Here is a 27,424-nt window from a genome sequence, read left to right as displayed (position 1 = left end):
AAACGATTTTCGTTTCAGACTTCCCTCTGGGGAGGGATTGCTGCGAAGATGCAGTAATGGAGATCTGAGATGTAGCGTTACTGGCTAAAGGCCAGCAGAGACACTGGTCACTTGGATGTGTTCATCCCTTCCCAGCTTTGAAAGAGTTTCACCCGGGGAAAAAAGACTATTAAATGTGCCATAATGATTGGAAAAAAATAAAGTGTTACCATATTACAGCAGAAGAAACAGGGCACGGAGGCGCTTCTGAAGAGCAACTAAAAATACAGCATTTCCACCATGGTCATCTCCCATCACCAATACACAAGTCAGAAGGTGGCCCCTAATCCAGGCTGCTCCCATGGCTCGCACTTTTATGTTACCTTGGCTCATGAAGGAGCAGTAAATATCCATAAGGAAAAACAAACAGGCAGAAAATCTCCTCACCTACCCTTCACTGCAATTAACTATGATGCAAATACTAATTTTCTTTTACCAATTCATCAAGAAAACCCCATAATCTCAAAGTTATGAATGGCTTTTCATGAAATTAAATTGCCCGACCACGGTATAACTCTCCATGTCACTTCTAACCTGCTCTTAAAGTAAAGAAAGAACGAAAAAAAATCCTTGTAAGCAATGTCTGGAGAAATGTTCACTTGTCCCATGTGCCTGGCAAGATTTTGCTAAAGAATCATACAATGAAGAGTGTAGAAGATGTAGGATATGCATTTGGAGCTTTTCCACAATTTTCATGGTATATCCAACTGCCTGTATATGTTATTAGCAGCTCTTTTCAGTGCATACTATTAACCCAGTTGACTTCTTTCTGGTATCTGCTATATAAATCGGCATATAGTAATACAGCAGAATAATTTGCTGTGTGGTGCTCCTGTGATAAGCATAAGAGGATTTTTTTAACCATCATTACAGATGGTAATAATTCCTAAAGCGATACAGGGATATTGATCCACTGATCTAAAAAAAGCATTTTACTTTAAAAGGTAGAGGAGCATCGCTATCCTTATTTTAAGAAATGGGATAACGGAGAGATGATGAGAGACCGACTCACGTAGGGTCAACACAGCACATCAGTGGTACAGCTACAAATCAAACCTGGGTGTTTCTGGCTATTTTGGCACACTCCAGCTATCATTGCATGGCTGCCTGTGTTGGCATCTGTGGTCATGTAGACACTACATAGTGCTAGGAGTCAGGAGGTCTGAAAGTTTCCTTAAGCCGTTTACAATAAGTGATTTAAAATCTTAATCATCTGAGGCAGTTCACTTCTGCTTTTTCATGATAATGAAGCTTAGCACATGATATCACAATCATGAATTTTTGTAAAGCATACTTAGCTCTTCAGAAAAAGTGCTGGATTAAACAACCCTGCAGGCTGAATCCTTCTCTTTGAATAATGAATATAGTACAGGCAGTGGCAAGCTTCTTTAGATAGTCCCATGAACACTGCTAAAGCGAAGGCCAGCCTCCATGTCTGTTGAGTCTCTGGTTCCTTTATCTCTACAGCCAACAGGCTATTTTTATTTTTTAATACTTTTCACAGCTAGGAATTACTCTCTGACAGCCAACTAATTTCACAGGGACTATCCCAGAGTCTTTGGAAGGCAATGCCTTTTGGTTGCTGCCTATTTCTTGCAGCTTGACGGAATATAACAAGTTATAGATATAAACAATTATTTCTGAGATGGAGGAGCAAACAACAGTGGGAGAAAAAAATGACTCAAGGAAAAAAAATCTCAGTTTCTTTAAAATATACAGGAGCTTTGTATCATTATTTTAGTCTCTTTTTACAGATGAATTTCAAACAGCTGACAATAGGAATTTGGAGTGGAAATGTTGATGGTCCGTTATCAGTAGTGACAGCAATGGGTGCGACTTTATTAAAGTTCTGTCAACTCCTGGCTAGAAACTACGATAGAAACAACCAGTTCCATCTCTCTCCCTCTCTCTCTTTATCTTAGCACTTATATCACACTCATCACAAAGTGTTACATTTTCCCTTGATGCCACAGGATAGGTTTTCGTCTTGCTACCGGAGCCATGTGGCACACTACAACCCTACATCCCGCCTAGGGGTTGACAACAGACTCTTACCGTGCTGGTCATACGGTTGCTGTTGTAGTGTAGACATGGCCTAAGCCGACGGAAAGCTTTTTACTCTGTATTAAGAAAGAAAAAAGCAGCACAAACCAAAACTGTTCTCCTGAGCAGTGTAACCTGGAGCTACCCCTTGCAGCTATCTGCTGGTAATAAAGATTATTTGCCTGAACCCTTTAACAAAGCTCGAAAGTTGGCATAAATACCAACGAATATACTTCTCTAGCTCTTTTTGTCTGAGATACTATGATGTACACTTGTTATGCAGTTGACAAGAGATGCCAAACAGAGTTTATTGGACCATATTTCCATCCCACTGCTGTGAGCACTGTGAGTTCCTGGAGGCTCTGGCATGGTGAGGACAGTGTTTTCCTAAGACAGTGACTATTTTTCATTCACCCCTCTGTGTCTGGGAGGGAAGCACATCCGGATGGGTGCTGGGAAACAAATACTGTTTGTGCAAACAGAATTAGCATCTTGGAAACGGTAACATGAATTAAAACTCATTAAGTATTGGAACTCGTTACAAAGATTTAACTGTATAAATTCTCCCTCTTTCCTCAGTGGTGCAGCTTTTCACCCTGTGCTTTTTCAGCCAAGCTCCCCCTACTGCAAATCTCCCTTAGCACTTTTCATTTCAACTGCAATACCAACCATTTTCCCAACACTTTGCCTTCTCCCATGGAGTGGTGGTTTTGCGAAGCTGATAAAAATCTGCCTGAGAACCTGGCTGGCACAGCTGAGCTCATTTTCAAGTGTGAACATCGGTGTGTAGAAAGCAATTCAAGTTTAACAAGGCATGATGCATGAGGGCATGATAGAATACCAGTCATGATTGTGACTGAAATAAACCTGGCAGAGAGGATACAGTTCTGCTACGACTACTGGTGTGTGACCTACCTGGACTGAGATCTTCAGCCTCCAGCAGAAGAGAGCAGCACATTAACTCCATGGCTCTGCTGGCTGGCAGATGACAATGCCCTGCCTGATATGTTGGTGACATGGCTTAAAAATCTCAGCTTCTGATTATCGTGAGATTGCTATTTATGACAAAACAAAACTACCCCCCATCATTACTTCCTCTGTGGATTTCATAATTAACTTTTTTATGCTTGTACTATGCCCAATGTCTGTTGAATAAAAGCAAGTATGCAGTGGGATTTTTATGGACCCCAGAAAAGATCCATTTCTTTGTTGGGTGATGCTGAGGAGTCAATTAAATCGTTTTGGGGCTCAAAACATCTTCTTATTTCAGCAGTTACTTCGCTCCTTTCCACTTGTGTCTTCCATCACCCCTTCCCTGTGCTACTTAAAAAGTGAAATCAGTGAAAATCAGAAATATTTGTTTTGCTTCAATGTTGGGTCTAGACAGATAATGACAGCACTCTACTCCATCATTTAACATTCATTACTGAGTGGGAACCAGCCTCAGGCCTTTCCCCTGGTCTTCTCCAAGGCACGATCCTGAGGCTCTCCTTGCCTGAAGGGACTGCTGCATCCCAGCCCCCAAAATTTTGGGATCACAGACTAAGCATGCGGACTAAGACACATAAATGTAAGTGTGTAATTTCTTGGGGCTCCCTATTTATTGACAGAGTATCTTTTCAACACGTCCTTATTATTCAGAAGCAGTATAGCAAGTGCTTTCAAGCAGCACCATGAAATATAGGAATATCTGCAACTTCCTCTGCTGAAATTTATAGGCATTTTGAAGAAGCTGGACTGCACACAAAACAAAACACCCCATGCACAAATTGCTGCACAGAATACTGCAGATCATAGAGTCTACTGGAAACAAGGAGATCCAGAAGTAAAGAAAAATATCTATACTTATACCTATATCTATATGCAAAATGGGTACTATTATTTTTTCTGTGCCTTTTGAAAATGTAATAAAATGCATAAACTGTGCTTTCTATGCTTGGTTGTTTTTTTTTTTTAATTTCTATACAAACAGAAGTGATGTTCTTCACAGCTCCACACTTAAAATTACTTTACTCCCCATGCTGTTAAATGGCCATGGCTAGTACCACAGCATCCTTCCCCACTGACCGATGGGACTATCACTATTTTCTTTTCCACTCAGCACCACCTGGCACTGACTTTTTGAGAAGGTTCACGCTCCAAGAATGATTGCGGGTCCATATACCAAGGAGTTAATATGCAGGCTGGGTCATCAATATACATTTATTTTTCTCTCCAATATGTTTTCAGAGGGCCTTTGCCCAAAAGGCAGTTTTGCATTCAAAAGGGATCACCAGCAATAGCTTCAATAGAAGCCTGTGCTGCACTTCATTTCCAAAGTTCAGGTCGGACGCTTGACCACTCTCGGTGGTGCTGCTTAACACCTCTGCCCTGTTTTTTGGGTTGTGATACAGGCACAAGATTTAAAAGCGCTTTTTACAAAGTTTTGTCCAGGCAAAGCTCTCAGGTTCAGGCTAACCTCTTTGTTTCTGAGTTAACGGCAGACCTATGTTTTGCATATAGTTATAGAAAACACAGGAACGGAGGAGATGATGGTGCTACGGTGAGGGCCAGTTCCCATGACTCTGTATGACTTCAAGCAGTCACCTACACCCCTTCTTTTTTGTTTGTTTTGTTTTTGGCCTTACACTACAAAGCAGAAAGGGGTCAGGGAAGGATCTTTGATTTTGTAAGAGCAGAAAACTGAGGGTGTTTTCTCAGGGTGCAGAGGAACCTTTCCAGCTGACAAACAGGGCGATAACGCAAGTTAATCTGTTGGCACCGAGACCTTTCTGACACTGGAAATAAAAGGCGATAATTTCAGTCACTGTGAAAAGTTCACGTGGATACCTTCATCACGTGGGATGTATTGCAGAGTAACCTCTAGCTAGAGACAGCGGCTATGCCTACCCTGGCTGTGACACAGAGCTCCCAATTAGCACTTCAGGAAAGAGACTTTACAGACTGCAGACTCACCTCTGCTCAGCCCATCCGGTCCCCGAAGGATTCGGCATTCTTCTATCTGGCCAAACGGAGAAAACATCACCCTGATATCATTCTCATTACACTTCTTCGAAACCATTCCTATGAACAATTTTCTGTCTTCCACAGCTAGAAGATAAAAATAATGAATGAGCAAAGGCCATTTCATCTTTTTCCTGTGATCAATGCTTCATTACCACATCAAACCAAGCTCCAGTCATGTGAGTCTGGCTCTGTAACTGAAGACAAGTCCTAAGGCAAACACTTTATACTTACAACCTCCCTTCCCCCTTCTTCCCCCACCCCAAATCTCTCATTTTTCTTTCTTTCTCTCCTTTTTCCAGTGGTGCTTGCTGTTTATAGAACACATTAATTGGCTGCCTTAGTCATCCTGCATATGCCTCCCCATCACGGCTTCTAAGAGAAAAGCATCCTCTGTTAGAGAGACTTTTAAAGATATCCTTGCATAGATTTTAATTCAGATAAATTCCCTCACCTCCCTCATGTGTGAAAGAAATCATGAGGGGGTGAGGGTGAATATGGGATTGTACGCGTAATGATATGAGCTAATGAAAAATATTCCTGAGACATGTTTTGAGAGAGCGGCTCCTATCTGAGCTTTCAATTTCAGCCAACTTAATGCATGGCACTCGAAAGGCAGATGTGTAATGACTGCTCGGGAAAAAGAATGCATTAAATGTTCCTGCTTTTTTTTTCAGACAGTCACAGCCCTCTCCCCTTCAGGGGGACACGAGGCACGTTCCAGGGCATCACTTGAACAGGGGGGCTGCAGAATGCTCTCCCAGAGCCAAACCCTTTGATATGTAATCGTGCTGAGTTTGCAAAAAAAAAAAAAGAAAAAGGTGCTTTACTTGAATTATTGGTAGAATATTCCCTGCCTGCATTGTCACCCAAATCGGCAACAGCTAAACTGCTGTAGCAGGACACACACAGTCCTGTTAGTCAAACTCAAATTTACAGGTCTAAAGCTGTGGACTCTTGTCAAAAATGAAACAGGTCATCAAAACTTAATTCACCCTGGATGACTTAAAAATGTTAATGCGCCCTCCCATCTATCTTAAACATCTAAGTGCTTATTATCCAGTGTATACAGCAGTGCTTTCTTCTTCTCTTAAAATGGCATGTAAATCCAATTCGCTGTTAATGAGCAGACTGTCAGAGTTTGCGGGGAAGCAAAGAGAGAAGGAAAGCTTTACTCCAGAGAGTCTGCAGTGCACTTACTTATTTCTATTATTGTGCAAATTATTTTTGTAATGAAGTATTTTCATTTCTGAGCTTACAAAAAAAATAATGAATCTTCCCTTGCTCGCTCTCTCCTGTATTAGTACAAGTTTGTCAAATGGAATAAATTGCAGCTGAGGAAGACGAAACTGCATCTATTTTCATAGGATTCTATCTGTGTTATACTTCAACGCTTTAAGTGCATTTAATAATTTCAACAATAGAAAGAAGAGGTTCATGTTTATTGAGCATGAGAGGTGTTTGAAGTAATTTTTTCCTTAGAATCGCTGAGTTTAAAAAGTATTTGTAGCTTTTATACAAGCAAGCACCAAGACTCTTCATTTTTCAGAATCCAAAACAGAGACCAGTCCTTACAGACCCAGCTTCTCACTCCACAAACTTGCAAGAAAATTGGTGTAAATTTAACATGCAGGAGAAATTTTTCTCAGCAGAGATTCCTTAAGACTCAATATTTTCATTCACACCTTATATTGCAGGTTAACCCTCCAGAAAGGGTTAAAAAATGATGAATGCATGGGATGAGCCAGTTATGTACAGATCAGGAGCGGAATACGTGTGATTGCAAATAAGACCTGCAAGTTGGGATTTTATATATATGTGTATATATATACATTTGTAAGTATATTTATGTCTTACAGTGAAACTTTACGTCTGATTCGTAATATGTAACTGGCCTTGATGCTGCTAATAATTATTTTAAGGGTAGTAAAACTGAATTGCTTTGCTCACAGCCACAAGGGGAGTCTAGATATTCACTTTTGCTGGTGAAAGGATGCCTGTAACTTGGCTGTTTACAATTCCTATATTGCCTTGAGTAGTCTCTTTGAGGAAGGTGCCCGGCCAGCCTGTCCCCTCGACAACAGCCACACACTATGGCCAGGGTGCAGGAAAGGGTAAGAGGCGAGGCGGGGAGCTGAGATGCTTTTTGAGCACAAACCGAGGTCAGGCTGGGGGAAGCCTTGGTGCCACGTACGAGTTCCAAGCATTGCCTTCTGCTCTGTGTTATAAACCTCTATCTTCTACCTGTGTGTCAGCTAGTACCAGTCAGTTAAAATTTGGGTTGCTTTTAGGCTTGAAATACAGTGTGTAGGTCTACCCTAAGGGTGACTAGATCCCAGCTCTCAAAAATAGCTGCTGGTTGAGCTGGACAAATGCCTGCCACTCTGCCCCAAAGCAGGTCCCTTGGGACCTGCTTAGGTGCAAGGACAAAGACTCAAACCAAAGAGTTTCACACAGAGATTCAAAAGAAATGAGATGCAAATAGGAAGGCTTTGTTTTAATTTTGCAAAGAGTAGCAAACTCCCCACCGGCTCCTTCAGCTTCGCTAGTAAACCTATAAATATGCCATTTAACTAACATGATTTGCAGGTTTTCAGCTTGAGGGTGATTTTATAGTAAATTAAACATCCAGCTCCCATGTACTGTACATCTTAAAAATGCAGATTTCTTGAAGAATGCTCAGAGTACAGAAAACATATTGATAAGATGACGTGCTCTGCATTCAGTGCTATTAGTCAGTGCTGATCAGTGTTGAAGCTTAAGAAAATGGCTATTTTTTTTTGGCTAGGGGCCCAGCATAAAATACATTTAAAGGGACAATTGTCAGGATCAAAATGACATGTTTTGACTCCATCTTATAGAAAATCTGATATTATTAGGCTGAAAGAATTTCTAACAATATATTCTCATGTAGAGAAAGGAATGCTTTTTCACCTCTGTAAGACTGTCTAGATTTGTTTTTGCATTTTTGGTCAGCCACTTCTTTCTTTCTTTCTAAGATGAATTCTTACATGCCATGCAGGTATGGTTTGAGAATCAAATAGAAAACGGACTGCAAGAAGTATGGGTCAAACATATTTAGAGCTTAGCAAACTTCCCTTTTGATCAGCCAAGTCTGCTGATTTGCCTGTGCATGTTGGGTTGCTCCCGTAGACTGTAAAATGAGGAACCCAACGTTAAACACACGTGACTGAACAAAGCGTTGAGTTTAGTGAAGATGTTACCTGCTGCTGGTTGGAGAAAGGATCGCAGTCTAAAGCCATCTAGCTTAATTTCAGCCATCTACAGTTTAGATGTCCAGTCTTAGTCTCAGATAAAATGTTGGCTGTTGTCAATGCCAAGAGATCAGCTCCTCCAAAGAGTGGCTGATCTCACCTCTCCCAGCAAGATGGGTTGGCTTGTTTTATGGGAGTCTCTCCCTCACCTTTGACAATAGATAGGGCTGTTACCTTCCAGCCAACTCCCAAAACTTGGTCATCATGATAACACATAGATGTCCTGAGATCTAGCTGCAGGGACGGGAGGAGTAAGTGAGCTCTGAGGGACTGGACAAAGCCTGGGAGTTGGGAGTGCTTTGGGCAACGAAAGCAGGCAGGAGAAGGCTGGGGGGAAAGGATAAAAGTGCCCAAGGGTCGCCACTTGTGTGCACATAGCTCATAAGCATTTCGCTGCTGCTTGATAATTGTCTCCCACACTAGGGGTAGGTTTCAATAATTCAAAATCCAGAAAATTAATGAAAATTTTTTGGCAAGTGTTTGATATCATTATTTCTGGACTTTGCTCATAGCCTAGTTGTACTTCCTGGCTGTTTTCACAGAATCACAGAATCACTAGGTTGGAAAGGACTTTCAAGATCATCAGGTCCAACCATTAATCCAGCGCCACCATGTCCCCTAAACCATGTCCTGAAGCGCCACATCCACACGTTTTTTGAACACTTCCAGAGATGGCGACTCCACCACCTCCCTGGGCAGCCTGTGCCAATGCCTGACCACTCTCTCAGTGAAGAAATTTTTCCTAATATCCAATCTAAACCTCCCCTGGCGCAACTTGAGGCCATTTCCTCTTGTGCTATCACTAGTTACTTGGGAGAAGAGACCAACACCCTCGTCGCCACAAGCCCCTCTGGGGACATGAAGTGGATACAACCATCCATAAGCAGCTAGTAGGATGGGGTGGCTGGGTGCTCCACATGGACGAAGTAGAAGCAGCCAGAAGGTCACAGTGAATAAGGCCTGAAGTTCTAGTTACATGAAGGAAGGTGTGAAACTGTATCTCAATTAAATAATTATGGGATTCACCTCTAATCTAACCAAACATATTACAAACACAAGTCAGCTATGTTGCCTGGGAAGCTAATGTGACGCACCCAGTGCTAAGCCTGCTGGATTTGGGGTCGGAATCTTTTGCCCGAATGCAGGCATGACGAAGTGCAGATATCTGTTTTAAGATGAGGTGAGTTGTTCTCGTAACTCCATCAAGACTAGCTCTGCAATCACTAGCACGGGTGGCTCGCTATCGTGTTTGAAGCCGGAGAGCTATGTTAGCCATCAAAAGCTATCTGAGATGTTATCTGCCTCTGCTGAGGGGGGCTTCTTTCAAACCGGACCCTCCTGCCTTCTGACAGCACTACATCCAGGTTGCAGAATAACATCCTGAAGGCTCTAATTTTTTAGCTTTACTCAATTTGTTTCAGCAATGAGCATTTCTTGCAGGCTGTATTAGATTGCTTGTGTTAACCCAGGAGAATAAAGGAGTAGAGATTATTTCCTGTACGCTACAAAAGAATTAAACCCTGTAATAATAATGGGAAATCTCCCTGAAGATTCAACAAACTTTCCTTTTCTCTCTTCTAAATCCCCAAAATTCTTTCTTGAAAAATGACGGTTATATCCTTTTATTATACTTTTTAAGGAGTCTGGTCATTTAAAGCATGTATTTTCCACCCAGAAGCTGCCTTTTCTTTCGAGCAAATCAAGAAATAGTTAATTATGTATAATTATTTTTTTTTCATCCAGAGGGGAAGGGGGGAAAACAGACTTTTTATCCCTATTTGTGAGCCTGTGAAAAACCCTTGCATACAATCTGTCAAAGTCACACCTGGAGCTGGAGCTGCCTGCATTAATTATCAACTTTTCTATGTGTTAGTGCTAACATATGGCATTTAATTACTCCCTCCAAAACGGCAAAGTTGTGCCAGTTAGAATTTCAAAATTATTTCTTCAAGTTTTCACTAATAAAATAAATAAAAATAAATTATAAGATCACTCGTCTACCCTCCTCCCCTTTGTTTTTTTTTATATATAATATGGAATTTTGTCATTTTCCCTGAAGTAGTGATGCTTTGTTCCATTTAAGAGCATACTCTCCTCAGGATACGTGCCTAAAAGTATTGATTGTATTCAAATCCTGCTCCAAGAAATACTTACTTATTTGCTAGATTGTAGCATGTTAATGGCCATAGACAAGTAAGAGTCAAGCATGTGTTTATGTGCTTTTTGGCACTAGAGTGCAGGAACCCCCTTTGTTTGAAAACAGGAAAATATCCTTAAATACTCTGAGTGATTAACAGTTGAGATGAATCTAGCAATGGTGGAGCCTTCAAAGTCTTGAAACCATGCTTTTCTGGCAGGTAATCCTTAACCAAAACTTTGTAGACAGGTTAAAATAACCACTTAGCAATATAAAGGTGGTCAGACTAGACCTAACGGGTGATCGGAAATGGACGCACTACAAAATTCATCAGCTGAACATCTTTCAGGGATGTTACATTTCTCAGCAATAAAAATCTTTTCAGAACCCTCCCAGGTAAACAAATTAATTAGATCTAAAGGCAAGTCTTTCCCCATCAGCTCTAGCTTCTAAAAGTTTGGTGGAAGAAATTAAGCTTTGTTCCATCTGCACGAGCAGAGAGATGACTCAGACACATGAACTATTGTACGCAGGGAAGGAATGGAGATGATTACACAGATCCATCAGCCACCCACTTCCTATCCAGAAGAAAACAGATCGTCAGGTTGCTAATAAAGTCGTAATCCTGCCGAAGTGCCTAGGCACTTAGTCAAACGTGTGCAGGAGGTGCCTCTTCCATACCCGTCTCCCAGTTTCTACGAGGCAAGCTTGGCCTTTTGTGCCAAGAGATAGGCTTCTGAAGTGACGCCTACATCTAAAGACAGGGACAGTGATGGGGAAGGAGGAGCATTTCACCCTGGTACTCCTGGGCTTGGATGCTCATTCAAACCTTTTTGCAAGGGACTCAAGATGGGGAGGAGACATCTCACAGCAAATACTGTTCTTTGAACACCTCGGTAAGATGAATGAGGGGACGTCTTCTTCCTCCCTGTGGAACTTGAACAGGTCTCTCAAGCCTTCACAGACATGTGCAAGCTCAGAAGAACTGTAATGCGTGTTCAGCCTCTCCTGCGTATCTTTCTACAAGCTATGTGGAAAGCTGGACCAAGAGAATTTCTTTAACCTCTTTGAAATTTGAGAAACACTACTTTGCCTATAAAATGTAGTGGGATCCTCCCACTACTCAGAAATCAAAGGGTTTTAAGCATTCCTCAAAAGCTCAAACACCACAAAATATGAAAACCAAGATGCCTTGGCACGTTTGCTTTCTTGAACTTTGAACTTACCAATCTGGCTGAAGAGGTACAGTTTACAATTTGCTGTTGGCACAGATGGATAGCCTGCAGCAATGGGAAACATGTGCCAAACAGGCCTCTGCATCCCCCGTGCTGCTGTTCTTTCTCTTTTTGGCTTTCCAAGCTGCTTGCAAACTCTCACCTCCTCCATGGATCCCATGCCTACACTGTGTCTTTCCAAGGAGCTGTACCATTGTTACCGTCATCACGGTTATTAGCTCACCTTCTGTTTCCGCAGTCATTAGAAAAGAAGAGTTCACCACCCCCAGAACATGCCTACCAGAAGTACCTACACCCTTCAGGAGCCTAAATTTAAAAAGGCATTTAATTTGACAATTAAATTATCTTTAACCTCTGATCTGTCAATGTTTTCTCCCCAAAATACACAGGCAGGCAAGAAAACAAAGCAAACAAAAGCCAATCCCTCAAAATTTTCATGATGGAGAGAGGTGCAAGAGAGTACTCTGAAGATTAGGAGTATTCCCACAGTGCACACAGATGTACCATGCAGATAATCCTGGTCTAATAGGAGGAACTCACCTACTCTGCTTTCCAAGCAGGTGCTATTTGCAGAGCAAGACAGAATTTGCACAATTCCCCATAGTGCTTTGCCAATATGATCAACCTCAAGAAAAACTTCAGGCAATGAACAAGTAACTCATTGGGAGTCTATTTTGGCCCATTGCCGCTTATTTTTCTAATTTGCCAAGGAACTTGAGGTGAAATTTATCTTTGAAAGAAGAACCCATAGAGGCTCTACTTGGTTCAGAGGGCCCAGGCCAATGTTCCTGTAGGTAAGGGAAAATTTTGCCCGCTGCAAGCACAATAAAAACTAGGGAACGGAGTTTGGATTCCAACAGCAAAATTCTCCTTGACTACAGTGGTGCTTGAAAAGTCTGGTCCTCCTGCCCGTGCAGGTGCCTTGGCCTATCTTCTGAGCATTCAAAGCAAGCAACAAATCACAGCTAACACACAAGCCAAGAGAGAGAACGCCACTGCCTTACAAATGGGTGATGTCTCAAATTTCCTGTGCTGTGGCCAGTTTTGTTTTGAAAGTTGTCATAATAGGACAGCTAGCATAATGTGAAGTTTTAATTTCCTTCCAAACTTTATAATCCTTGGAGAAGCCTGAAAATGGGATGCACTACAATTAGCAAAAAAGAAGCCTTAAAAAAGCCTTGTGGAGAGATTTAGAGCCCAATCATAATTTACATTTGCAGGTATGTAGATCTCTAAGTGCACGGCTTCTGCCCTGATTACTAATTAATGAGGTGCAAAGATGCCTGTTGGAGGAACCAGCTCTGATTATGTGGGCCTTATGGGAAAATGAAGCTCTTGCAATCTAAGAAGGCAGATGATATCTTTAACATATATTTTAGAAAATTACAGGAACAAATCAAGGGGCAAAACATACACATGTATATATTTTTAAAGAATCACAAACAGCCAGGCTGCGTTACCATCCGATTATCTTATTTCCTTGAATATACAAACCTGGCATGTTTAATAGATCTAGCATGCCGTCTATTTTGCATGTCATATACATCCACTTAGGCAGTAACCTAGTATTCTGAATGGATATTACTGTCATTATGGCATTCATTTTACAATCGTTGAGAGGAATAAGTATACAGAGAGCTGCAAGGTGGATTTCCCAGTTCAGAACCAAGCATATGATTAAAACCTAAATTTGTGTCAGATTCAGAACAGCATCATTCTATAAAAAGCAAGTTTAGGCAAATGTTTAAGGCCCATCAGCTGCTTACATAGTTTGTTAACACAGGGATGTATTTTGTTTCTTTTCTTTTGCATTTTCAACATGAACATTTCAGCTCCATTTTATCGATACCAGGTGCTCCTGCATCCCCTCGCTGGTAGAACACAAGGGAAAGATGGACGTAGTGAGGTAGGCTGTGACACACAGCAGGTACAAGGAAGACCATTTTTCAGAACATTTCCTTCCTTCTTTAAAGCAGAGGATAAATGGGAGTTCACAGCGTGGTCAACATCTTCCCCAGCATGTCAGGTGTAGGGAAACTACCTCATATCATTTTCACCACACAAGGAGTAAGGCAAAAACTCTGAGAGTGTTGTGTTTGCTTTAGTTTAGAGAGAGTCACAATTAAGTAAAAATAAATTAAACACATACCATTTGACTTTTCACTGTCTGCAGGTTTCATCTGAATAGGATGATGCATCTAAAAACAAAAATTAAAAAGAGTAAGGCAGGTTGGATAGTCATAAAAAAACAAGAATCATGTTTTTAATGAAGGGCTAAAAAGATACATGATTAATATTAAACATGTTGAAATGATATAAATTCAAAATAATGCTATATTACAGGCTTTTAAGAAAAAATAAAATGGTAAAGGAGCATTTTATAACCAGGAAGATTAAAAAAAAATAGATCATTGGGCCCACAGGACTCATATAAAACTTTAATTTGCTGTCTCTAGTTTCTGAAGACCTCTAAAATTACAGTCCTCATTAGTTTATGGCATGGTTGGTTTCTGTTTTACCAACTTTTTTTCCTTGAGCTCAACCACTGCCAAAACTGAGATGCAATTTTCAAGTAATTTAAGAGCTAGCAAGCATCTCAAACATACTCAGAGGACTGAGTTTGACAAATGAACTTTGCTTGTAATTAAAAAAACATGTGCTGATTCTTTCAGGACTGAAGAGGAAGAGACTTGTGCTTCCTATAACTGTTTAGTATCTCATCTTTTTTTTCTTCAGCATACATTATGCATTCATTCATAAAGCTTCCATCACAACACAGCACAACTCTGTCTTCCAGAAAAACTCCTCATACTTTTTCCTTTTCAATGTCTTCCTCCATTCATGTCCCTCTTGCTGCAAAAGCAGCCAACCTCTGTGTGCACCATGCTATGCTGAACGTTGCGCGGCATCTGACCTTGGCACGCGTGTCCTCAGCTTTCATTAATGCTGATGCTCCCCCCGCATTGAAGGGTGGAGAACTCCAACAAAACTTTTACAAACGGTGTTTTCTGTTGTTTCAGGAGTAGCAACTCCACAACAGCTGAGCTCCCTCTGATCAGAGCCTGTGGCTTTTCCACTGGACGCTGGTTATAGACAGCTTTTGTGTCATTTTTCAGTGCAGCAGAGACAAGTATTGCCTGAAAATGTCAGAGGCAATTTTTTTTTTTTTTTAATAAAAAACTATTATGGCAAACTTTGGGAAACAAAAACAGCTGAGCAGGAGCATCCATGCGCTCATATCAAATGTGCTTTCAGAACAGCACAGAAAACCAAATCTGCATTGCTTTTGGTGGAGTCACTCAACCTCCAGGGACACAGTTGCTAGATGCTTTAGAAAATATAAAGTATCGCTGTGAATGTTTCTGTAAGATTTACTCAAAGTCCAGAACGCTCCCTGGCCCTGCAAATCAATGCAGTCCTTGTACTGCTTGCGAAACTCCCCACACTGCCCGAAGGAAAAGGCAAAGCCACAAGGTGGATGTAGTCACCAGGATGCATAAATTTGCTTCACTTTTAACAATTCTGTTCTCTTTGAATCATTTTTTTCCCAAATGGACTTTAATAGCCCAGCACTTGTCTGCCACCACTCTTATTCGATCTAATTTATAGAAAAAAGGGAACTTCTATTGTACTCTATCTTCTTTAACTAGCGCTTAACATTTATCCTGGCATCAACAATACATTGGGCACTGCAGGAGACTTTAAATTCATGGGAATGTGATGCAGCATGTCCACTCAGCAAGCGAAAAGTGAAAGAGGAAAAAAGGTGTAACTTGCTCCATGAGCCTGTTGCAGGTATTGATGTCTCTGAGGAGCAATGGAGCGGTGAGAAAATAGAGGAAAGAAAAGTGAGTATTGTAAATTTGGCAATATGTAGGTTCTAAGAAGAAAAACCCAACCCAAATCCAGACCTTTCATAGGCAGAGAATCTATCACTCTTTCTAGCTGCATTTCTAGCCCCTAAGTGGAGATATTTTCAATAAAGGCAATTCTAACAATGTTGAAAACTTTTCACTCCTCAAACTGCCTGAACCAGAGAAGCCAACTTTAGACCAAATTCATGTGAAGAAGTTATTTTTGCAGCCCCACAGTCACAACATAAAGATCAGTGTCACCTGACAAACACAGTCACCACATCGGAAATCACCCTCTTCTGTTATACGCAATTACCCCAAGTTCATTAAGTCAGTAATCCGTTACGTTCACAAAGCAAGACGCAAGATTTAACAAGATGCTTCAACCGCGTTTTGACTTGATTTCAAAGGTTCCTGCTAAAAACCTGTGGTCCAAGTTCTCTTCGCACCGGCAAGCCGAAGTCAGCAGTGATGCCGTTGTGCTTAGCAAAATTGTATCGGTGCAAAACTAATAAAAGATTCAGATCAGGCCTGGAGAGTTTGAACCGCACAATACCCATGGTAAAATGGATGCGATACACAAACATGGCTTCAGCGAAGAGGAGGGTGGAAAAATACGTTACTGACAGTTTCCTAACATGAGAGGGCTCGTGTTGAAGCTTGTTTAACCCTGACCATCACCAATTGATACGTTAACAACCTTTAACACTAGATTCAATAAAACATGCCATTTATAACCTGAAATGGGTTTTACAGAGTCACTGGTTCGCATCTCATTATTAAACTCATTGCTGACCTCTAGAGACAACTGCCGTGACAATACATATTATAAGCTCTCTACCCATAAAATATTTAAAAGTAAGCGTAGAAACGAAAAGAAAAGAATGACTCTCAAAGAAGTGTGCAGTGAATAAGAAAAGTAAAGGGGCCGAGACAAAGGCTAAATAGGTCCTAGCCTTTCACTCTACAATAAGCAAAAGAGAAAATAATCTGCGAGTTTTATATCTTGCTTGTATAACTGCAGGCTATAAAATAATAAAATAGCTGTGCTTTCCGAGGCCCTCCAAAAGATTATAGATGATATAAACCTGTTTCAAATTAGATGCCACCCACTAGAATCATGTCATCTACTGAAATGAAGGATTTCATGTCTTATCAGAGAGCTGTTATTGTAGCTATACATCACAAAGCCATACACTTATGGATCTCAAGGTAAGTGATTTCTCAGTATGTCATATTGTCACAGAGAAAAACAGGAAACATTTTCTTCTGTGCTTGAAGAAAGCTTTGCTTATAAAAATACAGTATTTATGAATGCACAGTTGCAATTAATAAATAGGCAGGAGTGAGAAAAGTAACTGCAGTAAATAATTTATAGGCATTAACATCATCCTGTGTTCAGACCCTGCAGTAAAAGAGACCACCACAGCTCTCAGGCAAGTTCTTTCTGAGTGTGGGCAACTGCACTCTGCAAGCAAGTGCCTGGGGATATCAGAATCAAACAGGGATGGGCTGTGAGGAACAGCCTCTCTTCGGCAGCATTTCAGAGAGCTCTACCAAGCGCAGTTGTGCAGCCAGTAACGGCACGACCTACCCTTCCCGTAAGCCCCCTCTATCCATAGGTCTCCAAACACACCATCACCGCTGTTTTACAACCGACAGCAGGCAAATGCCTGGTGCCCAAGGTTGCGTGGTGCCTTGCGGCAGCGCTGGCAACGGAGCGCGGGCTCCATCCGCTGCCTGCGCGGTCACGGAGGCTACCCAGAGCCTGAGCCCCAGGACGTCACCGCTTCTCCTTGGGCGCATCCCAAGCAGGGGTGCTGATGTGGTGCACGGCAACCACAAAGGAAAAGACACAGTTATCAAACACGCAATACTGAAAATCCCCCTGAAATCAATGGGACTGGCTGTTGGCTATGTCAAGGGCAGCGGGACGGAGCCGTGGCCTAGAATTACAATTGACTAGTTACATCTTTTTTCCCCCCTCTTTTTCCTGAGTACATCCCACAGTATGTAAATATAACTTCATTAGAGAAAAAACCACAGCAGAGCAAACCAAAAACCTCTCAAAGGCACGCATCCGCTCCAGCTTTACAGCCTCAAAGTCATCTTTTCGACAATAATAACACTACCTATTTACATTCTTGTCGAAGCCATGTGACATCTGCATGGGAGAAAACAAGCCGGCTAAGAGTCTATTTCTGGCAAAAATATTGCAAGGAAATTAGATTAACCTGGGTGGAATTCTATCTGGGAATTTGGAGTCTGTCGTGGTGATTAAGTCATCATTTCTGTCAGATTACTCTAATCGGCTGTCAAATACGATTCCACAACCCCATCTGTAACTTGGCATCCTCGTTATTCAGTCGATGTTACCTTCTGTATACAAAACAAACACCAAACAAGGAGGTGTGTGCAGCCTAGCATTCAGCGGAGTCATTAGCTGTGATTACTATTGTGTGCTTGCACATTGCACGACGCGGGGATCAGCTTATGGCTTGTTCTATTTAGTCAGGGGATGCTTCAAATCAGGTGTAATCTCAAGCCTGGAGCGCTAGAGGTGAATGGTGAAGAACTGTCTCCAGGCACGGCCAAGCATGGGATTGCCACGCTCCGAGTCACCTCCTCGATTGCTTAGATCTCATTTCAGAGTTGTCAGCGTATTTGGTGGAAAGGCTTTTTGGGCACCTGTTGTCCAATCATTTTCTGAAGGGAAATGGGCACTTAGATGTTCTAGGTAGGCTAAAGACTTCCTGCAAGGAGCAATTTCTGCAAATGAAGGAAGGTTTGTAGGTCGAGGCAGTCGACACTCTAAATGATCTGTATCAGTTGGTTTAGTAAGAGGTATTTTGTTATATATGTGAGCATGTTTGTCTTACAGAGAACTTTGGTGATTAAAAAGCAGGCAATGTCTTTCAGTGAAGATGAAGGAGCTGATGGGCTCAATTTGCTACAGCAGTGTTGAGTCTGTGCAATTCGGGTGCCCTCAGCACCTCCAAAACTCTGGCCATGTAATTATACTATGAAAAATCATTATTTTATGGTCCATTGCAAAAACACCTTCATATACGATTACTACATCTATTAGCAGCTTTTATTCTCCATTTCTGTCACTGTAGACTGCACTGTCATTCCTCATGCCTTGAGAAAGAAAACCACTCGTCAAGAAAAGACCCTGGATGCATGTAGACTTGCCCATGTGTTCACCCAGCTCAGTATGTCAGCCGAAGATCACCTCCTAGAAGTCTTCTAAAGTTAAGCACAGTGTGACTTTATGCCATGGGAGTTTAGGTGTGTGTGGAGGACGTTATCCATGACTCCTCACTCCTTACCATTCCCCTCATCTTTCTACAACCATTTAAAGCCATTAGCAGATTTCTAGGGCTCTTAGCCCTCTTTAGACCTGTCCCCTTCCTCTCTTCCCTGTCATCTGCCACAGTTATAAGTTTCTAGCTGTGCCCCAGCTCAGTTTGTCCCTTACCTGTCACCCTCGCAGACTGCATCGTGAGGAAACACAACACAAAATTGAGCTAAACCTTCCCCCAAGCAAAGGGTAAATTTGAACAACTTGGGTTACTCGGGTAACATCCAAACTAAACAAACTGCAGTAGGATTAAATGATGACAGCTTGCATGTATCTTGTCATTTCTAGCACTTTGGGACTTCCTTCTTGCTAGCATCAATCATTGTTGAAGCCAAAGGGGACTTCCTTCACATTTTGTACATCTCAGAATTGTAAAGGACAGAACGTGGGAGAGAGAAGAAGAGATGTCAGACCTTAATGAAACTTTAATATTCTTCTTGTGGGAAGAATTATAAATCCATAGACTTTTTCGAACCAATAGGAAAACCAAAGAGGAAGAAAATATTAAAGAGCAGCAGGGACGGGCTAAGGGCATGGGAGAAAGAAAGTACCTAAAGAGGCATCAGCATGAAAAACGGTGGGAAAAATTTACATTCTTTGCCTAACCCTGGTCTGGGAATGAATTTAAAGTTTCCTCCAAGCTCCTGATCCAATTAGTGAGTGCAGCTTAATTAGACCAGCAGTCCAAGGAAAAGAAGAAACCAAATCTCTACTTCCCAGGTTCCTGAACACCCTCACTGAGTCTGGAAGTCAAGAAGGAAAGTATTGACCTATCAAAAGACTGAGGGAAAAACGGAAAATGGTCCACAAGCACCAGAGAATTAAATGATTTTCACTGTCTTCAGAGATCATTGTTTTTCTGGATTATTTTGTGCAGAGACCTCTACACACACCCTCCAGCCCCTCATTTCAGCTCTTAGCTCCCAAGTTTTTCAGTAGGATCCTTTTGGAGGAGCTCTTGAACATATTTCTCAACTCACTTCAAAGCCAACCAATTTTGCTTTTTTAAACCCTTGTGACTCACAAGTAATACAAGTTTCCCAGAAGTGAAAGAAGTGTATTTTCCTATCGAAGAGAACTGTTTAGAACAACTTCTCTAGGGTCAAACTAACTTGAATTACACAGTCAATATCTAGCTACAGCTTCAGGGAACTTCTCCGGGAACTGGGGACAGTCCCTGAGGCCAAATAAATACTAGTGAATAAAAGAGGCAAGGGACCTCTCTCTGGCTCTTAAGAGAAGTGGCATGGCACAGCTTGCATTTACACTGCTATACTTCTCTTTCCTCCCAGAACATGATGCCCTTGTCCATATTGCCTAGTGGGAACAGTGTTTAGGTCATGTTATTCCCCCAAATACACCCACAGACCGGGCAAGAAAATGCTAACCGGCATTGAGACCAATGCCATCGTCCTTCTTGCTTTACCAGCACAGGCAAAGCTTTGGATTCCCAGTATTGGTTTAAGTCATTTACCTTAGTTTATTCATGGGTAAAAGGGGGACAAATATGCATCCATCACATAGACTCTCACAAATAAATGCAAAGTAGTAGCTGCAACTGCCTGAGTGATGGCATAGCCAGAAGATTGTTTGCTGTCATCCTTGCATAAATCCCAATTTAAGGGATTTAAACTGTGTTAGGTGTTCATATAATTTTAGTAGTAGGAGAATGTGGTCTGTTACTTGGGCTCCTAGATTACCGTCAGCAATATATATATGCTTATTTTGGAGAGAGAGCAAGAGGGAGAGCCGGAGCGAGGGAAAGAGGAAGGGAGAGAAGCAGGAGAAAATGAATATTGCTGGTGTGTGCCAAATATAGTTCATGTGGTAATGCATAACATCATTATTTTCTATTTAGAGCACAGAAACAAGCATATAGCTTGCTTAAAACAAGTTGTTTCTTTTACCGGAGAACACTAAAACTGCTGAAACTCAATGACTTTTGGAAGCTTTCCAACTCAGTCATTTGCAATCCACTACACTCTGTGTTTTAAATTCAAGTGAAATTGAACATTAGCTCAAGTGACTAAAAACAATGATGTGCTTTAAAATAATAATAATAATAATCATCATCATCATCAACATCATCTAGCAGTTCGCAGCCACCCTCACATCCTGCTGTTCCTCCTGTATATTTACTAATTAGGCTATAAGACTCAGTCTCCTTTAAAAGTTGTGCCCTCATATAGAAACAAAAAAGTTGGTGGTCTTAGAAGTGACAGCTTCACTTCCTAATGTACAAATAACTACTGTTGCTCTGTTAGCAGTTCTACTCCATTTATTTAATTCCTTCATTTCTTGCCACCCACACAAATGGCAACAACTCCCGGACACATGCAAGCCAAACGGAGTGGAGATAACGAAGGGGAGGTATGACCAAAATTTGTCTCTTCAAAATCACATGGAAACCAAAGTGATTAACTATCTTTTCTTCAAACAAATGAGCCTTTACAGAACCTATTCAATCCTAAAAATAGACATTAAGTGGGATTCTATATCTTGTTGGGAATAATGCCTTGGGGATATTTTGTATCATCCATGCTTAAAAAGCAAACCCATTAGACATCTGAGCAAAACACCAGATATTATTTTAACAGCAAGAGTTATCCATCTCATCTGCAGTGGCAATAACTTTTGTTGACATTTTGCCAATTGAAGTTTGCATGCCAGTGCAAGGATTTTTTTTCCCTCTGCATTAAAATGATAAGGCACAGAAAGACAACAAAAATCTCTCTGGGACATTAATTGACTGAGTTTTAACACCCATTCAAGGTAACTGCGAGGAGCAAAAATTACTGCCCACGTTTCTGAGAGGAAAACGAAGTGCAGTGAAGCGGCGAGCTGCCCAGCGTCACGCGGGGAGGCACTGCATGGCCCCGGATGACTATATGAAGGGAGGCAGCCGCGCTGTCCGCACCGCAGCATAGCCTGAGCTCCTCACGCTCTAATTGATTTCTCCTCCTAACACCATTGCGAGGTGCTTACGGCTGCTATCTCTTTTTAGCAGAAAGGAAGACGATGGGGGAAAAAAGGCACAGAGGCTATAGGTGATTCATCTGGAGCTATTCCACAACTGAAGCCAAGTCTCTTAAGCCAAAATCTCGTAGTTTTATCACCACGCATTGGTAAGGCAGTAATGACTGGTTGTATTCCACAGAAGCATTTTTTTTTACAGTCCTACTCTCTAGATACCCTACTCAAGATGTAATGTAAGAACCTGAAGCGGTGAGGCAGGATAGCTGGAGGAACCAAATGCCAGCCAAACTGTCATGGGCTTGGGATCTCAGCTAATAACTAATGCAGCCTTGCGCTGCATTGGGTGGATTTGCCCAGCATGACCTAAGATGCCAGCACTCAATTCCCAGCATGACACAAGCCTTACAGTCAATGTCTCACTGGACATGACTCAAGTGTTCTGAAGCCGTACTTTCTTCCATCTCCCCAGTCGGGCGTTGGCTTCCAGAAGTCAACAGGAGGTTGAGACATAAAAAGGAGTGCTTTTCCTTCAAGTCTAAGAGCACCACTTCTCTCCACCCCACCGTATTAACATTTGGAAAACAGAACCAAAGCAAGGCCAAAACACACTACCTATTATCTCATCTTCTATTAAAAGTCTTCCCACCTCCCATGGGAATGAAACAGAGGCCCCTTAACCATCCCAGAAGGGGAAGGCAGCACAGCAGACGCTTCTGCTTACTTGAGTGGTCTGCAGAGGTGTATTTCACACTTCTTCTCCTAGCAAAAGTCAAATCGCCTGCTTAGGAAGCACTGACTCCTGATGGCACGCTCAGGGAAGTTGGCCTTTCTCATTTATGACTTCAGGATCTTTGAATCTTTAACCCATGTTAAAAAAAACCCTCTCCTGCTGCCAAATGGAAACTTTCAAGTAGCTCAGGCTGTGGGCACCATTTAAGAGTGCTAATGTTTGAGCCTGGTCCACATGAAACCCCTCCCTTTCAACATAAATCCCTCTGATTCCACATCAACATCTAGGAAGATTTTTAGAAACTTGTGAAGAAAACAAAGCAATCCTCTACCCCCTTCCCCTCCTCCCCCAAAAACACAGTCCCAAACAAAAATAACATAAATTCTCTTTTAGGCTGCCAATGACTGTGAAGAACTTTAGTTTAAATGAACGGTTTTTAAAAACATGCAGTTGGCTTTTGGAATGCAAAACACAAACTCGGCTGTGACTGCGGGCACGGCTACCAGGATATTAAATGCTTGTTTTGCAGAAGTTTTATTTTAAGATTTATACTGTTCTGTGCTTGCATGTACCGTCTCTTCTGTGAACTATGCTCTTGGAAAACACCATGTGATTATGCTCAGCAATATCATCTACCTTTGCCAAGCTGAAATTCAGGAAATAACCCTTTAAAGGGAATGACCAGCGACAACAACATTTCAGAAAGGCAAGAAAGCATAGTCAGGGGCTCCTCTGTGTCTTTCACAATGCTGTCTCATCTACACTTATCTTCTCCATGTTTGTCTTTCATTCAGTAAGAGAGAAACCAGCCTCAACCACTCCCTCAGTTTCTCATCACAGATTTTCTGTTAATTTACTAAGTGGATCTTCTGCCTGACTCTTTCTGCAGCATGGAAGGTCACCTTGATCCAACGACGTACTTGGTCTGCTCTTCTGATGGAAACTAGAGTCTATTATTTGGTACAAGACTCAAATTCTAGGCTATAGGATTTTAAATTTTTTTTTATGTAAAGCTTTTTAAAAGTTCTTGTTCGAAAACTTTCATATTTGCATTACAATGTGCCAGCAAGAACATCTTATAGCTAAAAAGTGTGATTGAGGTAAGTCTAAAATAAGCCCAAAAAGCATCCAAATTATAACTTCCATTGAAATTCTACCTTTTAAATTAGAGCAAACGGTACAATTTATAGAAAGAGTTGGCACCGATGATGTGGGGCTGCTGCTGTTTTCACTTAGCAAAGGTGCAGAGCAGTTCCGAGTCCAGAATACATGTCTTGATTCACAATTCCCACCTCTCCCGAAGTCAGTCAGGCAGTTAAATTCCTCCCTGTTACCAAACACAGACTACTCCAGATTTCTTCAAAGGTCAGATATGAGGCCCAAACTACTTGTCAACATGCATGCCTTTTTAAATATTGCAGGGAATAGACAAAGCATTCAGGTAGAAAAGGGGTTTTGAATGAAGATGTCAAAAATCCTTCTCTCTCGACTGAGATCAGCTGGGGTAAGTAGTACAGTTTTATTGTTTAACCAGCAGAGCCATAATATTTTACGCCAAATGAGGATATGGCTCATAAATTCTATTTAAGCTCTCCATTGAGCTGAAGTTACAGGAATTTTCCACAACTATCCAGTATCAGCATCCAAATAAAAGCTCTCAGTGTTATGCCAATACTCTGCAGTGGCGAAATAATCTGGCTGTGGAGAGAAAATGAAAAAAGATAGCTCGGTATTTGATCCATCTACGAAAACAGAATGTTACTGCAGTCTCCATCCACAAGCAGACATAAACACACACATGAAAACATGAACATCTAGTTGTGTACACAGTTACAAACAGCAGTAAGAATCACATTAAGTAGCCATGTAATTTTTAACCACCCTTTGTACGAACTCATTCTCTCTAATTTTTTAGCCTCTCTCTAGCTAATGCACTTTGCCAGTGCTGTCTTTGGGATAAGGAAAGTATTTTTTACTCATCCTAAACATGCAGTATACATTTATACTGCTAATACTAAGGAATTCTAATGTATTTAAATATTTCCCTCGATAGGTGCTTGGGAAGTTAAACAAACAAAAAAACAAATGGGCAACATTAGCATTAACATATATTTTTGAAGAATGAGTCAGTTCCAGCTGGCTCTGGTATTTGGACTGAGCTGTGATTAAGCTTTCAGTAGTCCAAGGGACAGTATCAGGAACAGTAAGGCCAAAATCAGCCTGCCTCCACCCATCTGCACAGCTCTGAACTAGCACCTGACCCTGAATATGAACCTTAACGCATTTTCCCAGAGACTGGGCCCCTCGATTCCCTTGAAAAAAGCGCCAACATGCTTCCTTTAGTGACTATAAATGCCAGAATATGAACAGCCATCTTCTCTTACTTATTCTTTATATCACTATTCTACTCAATTAGAAGTTTTCTCTGTGTTGTGCCCCGTGAGTAACACCTTTATGAGCGACTTGCCTAAAGGTCAGAGAAATCTCTTTGCAGAGATGGCTTCAGGTGGAACAGCTGGAGGCCACAGAGAGCTAGCAGGAAGGTCCTCTGATAAAACCACCTGAGCTCAAAGCTCTTGCATCATTCACCCTACCTGCTCCAAAGGTAGCATTTGGAGCTTCTGGGAAGTCTTGAACTCCCGGTTTCTTGGCGTATGCTATCTTTTCCGAGCAGAGCTAACGCAGCCTGAGGGCTGTTGCAGCTTCAGTGAAGCTAGCGGAGGGCGATGGAAGCACAGGGGAAGGCGGCCTGGGTGCAGAAAAGACATTTTCACCAAGTCACACCCTCTATATTTGGCTCTCAGGTCGACAGGGAGGAAGACAATTGCCAGACATGAGAGCTGTTAGCTCTCAGGCTACTTTTAAACTGGGATAAATCCATGTCATTCTTTGCAGAATGAATAGGGTCACAAGAAGCAAGGGACATGCCTGTCTGAGCAACTCTTGGAGCCCTCCAGACACAAGCATATAAGCACAGCATTTAAACTGACTGTAGCTCTTACTGACCAACATCTTTCTTTTTGGTTAATCCTATATTTTTGTACAAATAGGAGGATTCTATATTCACAGAAGCATAGCCAGTTCTTTCATTTCTTAGCAATTGCAGAAATGAGAAATGAAAAAATCCAGTAGCTCATCTCAAATGACTTAATGCCAATACAGGATTACTGCCTATGATATATTTTCTAATTCTTTCCTACCCCAAATGTCCCTAAGGATTGGGATTTGTTTCTTTTAGAAGATTATTCTAATTGGACGGATACTGTTTTTTCCCCGATACTTGATCTAGGTTTTATTTCACCTCTTACAATGGTAAATCCTCAGTTCTGTGTACAATCAAAAATAATTCCCATTTATCACTGGCATTTGGCAAGTATTCGGCCCTGGAGGAAATAAATGCACCATCTACATCCATGCTTTTGTGGATGCTTGGCGAGGTACTTCCACAACAGCGTTTATCCTCTCTGCATTCCTCACAATATTTGAAACGAACTTACTGTATAATAATGGAGCACATTTTCTTCCAAGGTATTGTCATAAATTGGTCACAAAATAATATCAGTCACTGTCTAGTGGATGCTTGCTCAAGTGTTGGTCTAGAACACAAACTCTGTTCAGTCATTTGAGCCATTCACAGTTGGATGGAAATACAAAGGTATCGCGTACCTCATATCTCTGCGTGAGGCTGTAATCCCATTGAGGGATCCTGGCAGCCGTAAGGAACACCAGGGTGTTTTGTTTATTTTCATGGTGGAATTATAGGCTTCACTTATGGAGGTACCTGATTTTCAGTTCTCAGTTTATAACTAATCTTACCCTCTAATCAGCTTCTCATTTTCCACAATATTATTTTCTCCAACCCAGAATCCTATGTTCTCTATCCTGAAATCAATGATAACACTCTAGTCATACTTTCTTAAAGATTGTTACAGACTTCCAATTATTCCTTTTAGAAATTAGCTTCTTTTTTTCTTTCTTTCTCTGTTTTTTTCCCTATATTTCTCCTTCAGAAGAGAAAATTTCCACTTGCTGCAACTTGTAATGGTTGCACATGGGATCGGTGAGCGTTCCTAGCATGAATGACAGAAGCAATGTATTCATGAGATTCCCTGATACATTGAAAATTCAATTTGCAAAGAAGCAAAGTTGCTTATTCTAACCTCTGCTTGCGTACCCCCCCTTCCTGCGACAGGAGATAGCCCATCTCTAAGTTACAATAGGGCGAGAGCTGGGATTGACTGCAGACTGCTTTAATGCCACTCTTAATGACAACTTGTGAAGATTAGGAAGTTGTCAGAATCAGATATCAGCAAAAGCTCCAGCTTGCTTTGTGAAGTCAGTCTGAATTAATTAATGGGTAGCTTTCCTTTGATATTGCTTTGATATTTGGCTGCAGCTGGATAAAAATCAACCACAAAGGAAGCTACATTTTGTTTACCACCGCTTAAGACTCTCTTTAGTTCAATGTTTTTTTTCTTTTGCAGTTTTTGCTTTTTTAACTTCCTTGGCACAAGACAATAGAGACAGGCTTTCGTTAATAAATGGAGTTATGGTGGCCTGTTTTGCAATGACTGCTTCTCTCCACTCCTGGAGATACTCAGGCTACGTTCTGGGAGCAAAGCCATCACTGATTTCAGCAAAGCTGCAAGTGAAAAGATGGATGGTTCCAAAAGAAAGACAAATATTAGCCTTGCCCACTCTGATACTGCTTTTCCGGTTAAAAGGTATTTAACGCTTTAATGATATTTGCTCTCTGTTTTAGAGGGTG

General features: G+C 41.4%; 1 protein-coding gene across 14 annotated transcripts in view; it reads right to left on the bottom strand.

Moving 5' to 3' along the window:
• The window catches only part of CELF2 (CUGBP Elav-like family member 2), a gene marked incomplete at both ends in the record, with an annotated part of 372,062 nt that overhangs the window by 59,891 nt on the left and 284,747 nt on the right, over positions 1–27,424 (bottom strand). For all 14 annotated transcript variants that reach the window (XM_082009660.1, XM_082009658.1, XM_082009649.1 and 11 more), the window contains 2 exons: positions 5,038–5,172; positions 13,882–13,930. In XM_082009660.1, coding sequence (XP_081865786.1) covers positions 5,038–5,172; positions 13,882–13,930 — 184 coding nt within the window. The remainder of the gene's footprint in view (positions 1–5,037; positions 5,173–13,881; positions 13,931–27,424) is intronic.

Source organism: Phaethon aethereus, assembly GCF_964289735.1.
Source record: "Phaethon aethereus genome assembly, chromosome: 1".
Classification (NCBI taxonomy): domain Eukaryota; kingdom Metazoa; phylum Chordata; class Aves; order Phaethontiformes; family Phaethontidae; genus Phaethon; species Phaethon aethereus.
Note: the sequence above shows the minus strand (reverse complement) of the source record. Positions and strands in the feature narration are given on the sequence as shown.